Raw genomic sequence first — 8,065 nt, 5'->3', positions numbered from 1 at the left:
ACGGGGAACTTGAAGCCCTCCTGGTGTCGCACCATTCTGTTATTTTATTACAAAAAGAGTTGTAGAACATCTCCGTTTTTTTCTCAAACAAAAACACCCCAATCAAATATATTTTGTTTCAAGAGGGAGTTTGTGATATCACGACCTCAACATTTTCTATTTTGGTAAAACCAAAATGGTTCCTAATGAAAAAAGTTCAAGAAATGAGGTACAAAATATATGATCAGCTCGACCATAACCAAATGGACATCCCCATTTTAAAAGGGATTTTAATGGAGAAGATAAAAGGCATAAATAAACCACCTTGCTAATTCAGGTTCTGTTCTTATCTAAAATTAGTTTTCAACCGGTTACCTCGAGTACTTAAATATTTAAAACTTTACATCTTAGGTATCATAATAGAGGTTTTGAGAATACGTTACCCAAAATAGGAATCAAGTTAAAATACGTTTTCTTTTTACACACTATGATATATATGTACATAGGCATATTGTCCAAACTTTGACCAAAAGACGAATAATTGTTGTCCGATTTAATTAGTATGGCCCTACGTACTTGCAAATTGCAATCACAACTCCATTATTGGTAATGACATGATTGCAACTTCATCTTTTTGGGTTGTTTTACAATTTTTTAAGATCTAAATCCGAATTTATTTTCCTTTTATTGTCATATGTTTTTAAATTGACGATCTTAACTGCGTTCAATTGCCTAAGGTTCTTTGCCTTCATTTGCATGTAAATATAAGTGAGCATGTAACTGATTATACAATGTCATATGCGTTTCTTCCAATGAATTCATCACTTTTCTCCAATTCATCTTTAATTCTGCTAACCCACATGCATAGATTCAAACAATCAGATAAAATTAGGCTAACGAGAGATCCATAAATGAAGTTAACCTGGTAATGCAGGTGAGGACGCGCTTGGAGACGCTTAAATTCATCAGGCATTTCGAAATACTTTTCCATCATACTAATAAATCGATCATCATCTTCAGCAGAGCATCGTGGATCCTTGACGAGTAGAACTCCAGTCTCTCTTAGGATTCAACTGACCTCCGAGCATACCTTCTCCAATTCGGGATTCAGAACCCCGTCCAAGCAAAATTCGCCAGATACACCATCCACATACGGCGTCAGATCAATCACCGGAATATCCATCACCCTGATTAATCACTCGTTTTCTGGAGAGAAGTGAAGCAGTGGTGCACTCCATGATCATGCATTTAATTATAGTGTGTGGAGATTTTTCTTTTGGGATGATGCTTGGAGATTCCATTTCTGCCACAACCACACATTTGCAATTATTTTGGATAGTATGACGTCATGAAATCTAACTTAATTCTACGTCATTGATACCTTACGACTATGAAGAAATATCAAAACCCCTCGATCTTGGTGGACTTTTTGTCTGTAGAATAACAAGCTTTAAATTGAGCAAATGGTCCCTAGTTTATCTGACAATTTACAAAACACTTCCCCTATAAAATATCTCTTTTTATATGAATTTGGTCCCTTGACATAAAGGTATTACTCATGTTCATGTGTTGTGCACATGCCAATGATACTAGGCTAAACATGATATTCTATTAGTTATATATTATATATATATATATATATTATATATATATATATATATGGGTCATTCAAAGAAGTAAAAGTGTGTTTTCGCGTTCTCGTTTGAAACATTTCCTCTGTGTGTGTGTAAAACTTTATATAAGTTTTCAATTTGATAAGTTAGAAATAATATGACAAGAAAAAATATAAGAAATATTGTGGAATTTATATGGACCTCCATTTGAGATGCTCAGGCTATCGAAACAACAAGATAGCATCCGTGAACAATGTTCACCAGTCACACATACGCACACATTCAGGTATGTTTTGCTAATGAACATTTTCATATATGTTATATTTTCATTGGTGAACAATGTTCATAAGCTACTCATATGTAAAAATTGTTCATTAATTGACATCATTCATAAGTTATACATTACATATTAATAAATGAAGAAATAATTAAAGCTTGATGTCAGTTTCAAAACGATGGAGCAGTTACCGAAAAAGTAATTAATGTTAAAAGAAATCTTCCTATTTTTTTTTCCAAAATTACCCTTTGTTGATGATTGTTCGTCTATGTTTATTAAGCATTCTTTTTTAATTTGTTACAAAAATGTCATGATAAATTTTATTCTTAGATTACGAGTTATGGCGAGTCCATGACGTTTTTCAAGGCGTGTCTTAAGACGACATATATAGTATGTGTATATATATATATATATATATACATACCCCCACACTCACACTTGTGTATGCTAGTGTTTTGAATAATACTATATAACAAATTAAATCATATAAAGTAATAAAACTAAAAATAAATACTATTGATACCAAATATAAAAATGGTATTAAAACCTCACCTTACTTTTATTTTCCTGTTCTTCCAATTTATTCATTATTCTTAAAGTTGTTTCTTGTCTTATTTTAATGATGAGAAATGTTAAACCTTTGAAATAAATGGAAAAAATAAAACAAAATTATGAGTGTTTATTTTTTAAAATCTTGAAAATCGGTTATTATTCCTCTGTATATGATGGCATCAAGATGTTTATGTAAGAAATTGATAAAATTATATTTTGTTATTACATCTACTATCCATCACGGAATCAACCAGAAAACCAAAAAAATCCCCTAGAAAGGAGGAATTTGGTCCAAAACATGTCAGGCATAAGACGTAGTCTTGCGTTTGGCTCAAAAGCAAACTTGATTCCTTTTGTAAAAATGTATTGTATCAAATCGACACAATTGAATTTTCACCTGGTCAAACCATGTTGACTTTCCCTAGATTAAAACACGACTTTACAGGCCTTGGATTGACCTTATAGGTGGACACGTGAGTCCGCCACAAATGAATTATATATCATACGAGTTTTAATAAAAACGGTGGTTTATGAATTGCATTTTTAACATCACGAATGTTTCATAATAACCATGTTATTATAAGCATTAACGAGCATGTATTAACCACAAAGGTGATGCCTGATTGGTTTGAGCTTGACTCCAAAGGTCAAAAGTACCAGGACGTCCCAGGTTCAAATCCAAGGAGGAATAAAAATTCCCTTGTGGCCACAGAGGTTCAAATGCGGTGACTCCGGGCTATATGCAAAGCAGGTGGTCGCTCTGTGATTAGAAGTCTCACATAGCAGGTTGGATATCCACGTTAATCAAAAACAAAAACAAGCATGTACAATATTGGTGTTTGAACTCATTTATGTGAAGAATTAAACATCGACAAACCGTGAAGTTACTACCAAGAATCCACCCATCCGGATTGTAACATGTGGCGAAATTATTCCACTTTGGTAAATTGTTTGTGTTTCTATCATATATATGGTTGCACAAGTCGTTGTATTTTCCATCAGCGGTTTACCATTAGAGTCATTCACCAACATCTACTTATCAACCATTGTTTTAGAATGAAAACTAGATACATTTAAAGACTTACGCAAAAACATATACATAGCAACTAAAGTTGCGAAATGATTTCGACAAACTATACGTAAATTCCTTGTTGGTTTATTCAATTCCCTCCCATGGACCTTTCTAATGCTGATCTCCCCCTTTTTCATTTAGTTTAATAACAGCAAGTTCTTTCTGGAAATATTCTCCAGCATATACGGTCGGGTACTTATCAACGAGAGGCGATTGTGCAAAATGCCCCAGAGGCTTCATCACAGCATCAGATGCTACAGCTGAAAACAACTACGACCAAAACAAACAACAAACCAAGTGAGATTTATTTTGAATGGGATATATTGGGTTTGAAGTACGGCTTTGTTTTCAAATAGAGCAAGTTTAAAAGGTTTCACAAGTGAGATTTATTTTGCTATAAATGCGATGATATTGAAGTAAAAAATGCAATTGGTTCGATGCAGTGCTACTCACTGTTGAGGATACTCTCCAAAGGCTTCGCTTTTCTTCTTGTGCTGCTTTAATTGCTTCGATTGTTTTTTTAGTTACCACAACTTCATGCAAACCAGCCATACAGTCTCCAGCAGTCACCCATTCTAACTGCAAATCAAAAACAATATATATCCCACATGAAACCAAGTTTCAACATTAGCTTGTAAGACTCAAGATTATAACCATAAACCATAAAGTTAGATCAACAAGATGCAAATTACAATGCTAGTAAGGAGACAAGAACTTTTTGCATAATAAGAACTAATGAACATTTTGGTTAGATTCATGCAAACCAGCCACACTATCCTTTTTGGGCTAACTTTCTCTCTTTCACACATTTTCTCCAAACTCGGGGTCATCATAGAAACAGCTCATCTACCTTTTGAGTAGAGATCAAGTCAACGTACATAATACCCGAAGGCGGATACTGTCAGACCCCACCTTCGGGTAAGGTATATATACTAAGCTCGTTTGATTTGGTTATTCTTTGTTTGGTGTAAAGAAAGTGACTGAAAGCTAGACAAATCATATCAAATCCACCGCACGTTAGATTTGGAATCAATGTTCGACCTATGTAGTGGTAACTAGTTAAGCTAAAGTAACATGATCATTTTGAGTTTGTTTACAACATCTTGAACCAAGAGAATGTAATTAGATTTATTACCTGCTTTCCTGTCTGAACAAGTAGACACCCTTCTGGAACCTTCACTTCTACTTTCTCCCCATTCCTTAGCCAAATGTATAGACCAGGGAATTTACTTCTGTAATGAATTGTTAGAAAGTTAAGGTCATAATGATATCCTGCAAAAATTGTACCCTCTTTGCCATGACTCCCAAGGTCACCCCCTGTTGGAGAAAGAAGATGTGGACCCTGCAAGTCACAAATCTCTGGTTTAATTTTGCAGTGAAATATTGACCAACAATTTATTTAATTTGTAATCAAAAGATCAACTACTTGGGATCACATATATTATGAAAGAACTACCAGAGATAAAAAGAAGCACACTAGTGTAGCATTAGGCATCAGGTTCTCATATCAACAACTCTTTGAACCCAAATCCAAATGAGATTGAGCTTATTTAACCTTTTATATACTCATAATTTTATCTTCTATTAAGGATCTAGTGAGATCAATCATGATTAATATAATATTTCAACTTCCAGTTTGACCACCAGAAGCCACCAAAAAGCCGAGTGGTGTTTACCAAAATATATATATATACATATATATATATATATATACATATATATATATATACATATATATATATATATATAAAGAGACTCACATTCTTCAAGAGATTGGTGAATGCATCTTTTGGTAGGCCAAACCCAATTGCTGCCATTTCAGCAACAGCCTGAGCAAATCAAATGAAARTRTATGAACCTCAARAAATAAAAACAACATGATGTAGGAAGCTAATGTCAGACGCCAGTAACACACCTCTACAGCAGACATCAGTTTATAACCCCATGAATTCATAGTGTCTTCCCACTCAGGGAAACCTTCAGGGATGATGTGGTCGGCGTTCAGGTCCTATATTAAAGGTAAACACCATCAATAATCATCAAAAAAATTAGTGATACAAAAGGAGAAGAAATATATTAATTAGACCTCAAATCGAGTTGTTGRTGGTCGAGGGCCAATTCTCCACATGTATCGCCACTTAAGATCTGCACCTGTTGGAATCAAAGGTTGGTGCTCTTTGGGCAATGAGCTCGCCTTCTTTAGCATATCTTTAACAGCCAAACTACGGGGAACTTCAAGTCCTCCTGGTGTCGCACCATTCTATTATTTTATTACACAAAAAATTGTAGAACATCACATTTTTTTGTCTCAAACAAAAACATCTCAATCAAATATATTTTGTTTCAGGTTGGTCTATAGCAAGAGGGAGTTTGTGATATCACGACCTCAATATTTTCTCTTTCGGTAAAACCAAAATGGTTCCTGATGAAAAAGTTCAAGAAATGAGGTACAAAATATGTGATCAGCTCGACCATAACCAAATGGACACCCCCATTTGAAAAGGGATTTTAATGGAGCAGATAAAAGGCATAAAGAAACCACCTTGCTAATTCAGGTTATGTTCTTATAAACTACCTCTCTATTCCAATAAAAAAAATTTGACAATAAACTACCTCTCTATTCCAATAAAAAAAATTTGACAATTAGACTTTTTTAGGCAGACCCCACTACTATTTGACCAAAATTAGTTTGGAACACCAACTGATCCAGAATTTGAATAGCCATATAATTTGACATGCATCACCCTTTTGCGGATAGGAATCATTGGATTACTTGATACTGTTCATGATGATTCCAACTTAATATATATCATAAAATGATTCTTTTAAGTAATGATGATGCATTTTGGTCTAAACCTGCCTACTATTAAAAGTTAGCAAATTGTGTGGAAAAAATCATACAAATTGTAATAAACCAAACATATTTTTATAAAGAACTTCGAACATACGACTATACTATATCGGTACATAGGCATATTTGTCCGAACTTTGACCAAATGACGAATAATTGTTGTCCCATTTAATTAGTATGGCCCTACGTACTTGCAAATTGCAATCACAACTCCATTTCTGGTAATAACATGATTGCACCTTCGTCTTTTTTGGGTTGTTTTAGAATTTTTTAAGATCTATTTTCATTTTATTGTTATATATTTTAAATTGATGACCTTGACGTCACTGTGTTCAATTGCCAAAGGTTCTTTGCCTTCATTTTCATGTAAATAATTATACAATATCATATGCTTTTCTATTACTTTTCTCCAAATCATCTTTAATTCTGCTAACCCACATGCATAGATTCAAACAATCAGATAAAATTTGGCTAACGAGAGATCCATAAAATGATGTTAACCTGGTAATGCAGGTGAGGACGCGCTTGGAGACGTTTAAATTCATCAGGCATTTCGAAATACCTTTCCATCATACTAATAAATCGATCATCATCTTCAGCAGAGCATCGTGGATCCTTGACGAGTAGAGCTCCAGTCTCTCTTAGGATTCGACTGACCTCCGAGCATACGTTCTCCAATTCGGGATTCAGAACCCCGTCCAAGCAAAATTCGCCAGATACACCATCCACATACGGCGTCAGATCAATCACCGGAATATCCATAACCCTGATTAGTCACTCGTTTTCTGGAGAGAAGTGAAGCAGTAGTGCTCGATATCGAACTCCATGATCATGCATTTATGGTGGTGTTAATGTGTGTGGAGATTTTTCTTTTGGGATGATGCTTGGGGATTCCATTTCTGCCATAACCACACATTTGCAATTCTTTTGGATAGTATGATGTCGTGAAATCAAACCGTAACCCTACGTGATTGATACCTTACGATTCTAAAGAAATATCAAAACCCCTCCATCTTGCTGAAGTTTTTGTGTACTGAATAAAACTTTAAATTGAGCAAATGGTCCCTGGTTTAACACTTCCCTTGTAAAATATCTCTTTTTATACGAATTTGGTTCCTTGACATAAGGGTATTACTTGATGTTCCTTACAAAGGCCATGTGTTGTGTACATGCCAATGATACAAGGGCAAAAAACACATAAATTTATTCTCTCACGAATACATTTTATAAGTTATATATATAGGGGCAGGTTCAAAGAAAACCATGTCATTCTAAAAAACCGTGTAAACCAAAATCGACCAATAGAAAAATTCCATTCTTTTTTAATTAAATTTAATCAATAAGGTCATTTTGGTCATTTTCATTATTATTTTCATAAATAAGGAAGTTATTAAGAAATATTAAATAAGGAAATTTAATAATGGAAATTATATAAATGGAATGATTTAAAGATTTTAATATTTTATAATATTAAAAATTGATTTGTTTTTTTTTATTCAATGAAGCTGGAAACATTCATGAAGATTTTATCTTGTTATGTAATGAATGAATGATTTGAGGTTCATTGTATAAAAAATTTATGAACCTGTTTCATATGAAAAGGTTTTAAAATGAAAAAGTTTCATATTACCATAGCATAATATATTAATGTTCATATGAAAATGTTTCATTACGAAGAAACGGTTGCATATTATATTAAATGCATAATGAAAAGGTTCCAT

At 33.6% G+C, this 8,065-nt stretch overlaps 1 protein-coding gene across 1 annotated transcript; it reads right to left on the bottom strand.

Annotated features, from left to right (window-relative positions):
- Window positions 1-3,407: 3,407 nt before the first annotated feature.
- Window positions 3,408-7,187, bottom strand: LOC112519462. Its single transcript, XM_025127593.1, has 7 exons — window positions 6,846-7,187; window positions 5,580-5,753; window positions 5,409-5,501; window positions 5,254-5,322; window positions 4,629-4,835; window positions 3,947-4,072; window positions 3,408-3,763 (listed from the first exon to the last, which is right to left on the bottom strand). The coding sequence occupies exons 1-7, from the start codon at window positions 7,104-7,106 to the stop codon at window positions 3,605-3,607; spliced, it is 1,089 nt and encodes a 362-aa protein (XP_024983361.1). The 5' UTR covers window positions 7,107-7,187; the 3' UTR covers window positions 3,408-3,604.
- Window positions 7,188-8,065: the final 878 nt, after the last annotated feature.

Source organism: Cynara cardunculus (assembly GCF_001531365.2).
Source record: "Cynara cardunculus var. scolymus isolate 2C chromosome LG 10, CcrdV1, whole genome shotgun sequence".
Lineage (NCBI taxonomy): Eukaryota > Viridiplantae > Streptophyta > Magnoliopsida > Asterales > Asteraceae > Cynara > Cynara cardunculus.
This window is presented reverse-complemented; position numbering and strand designations above follow the sequence as displayed.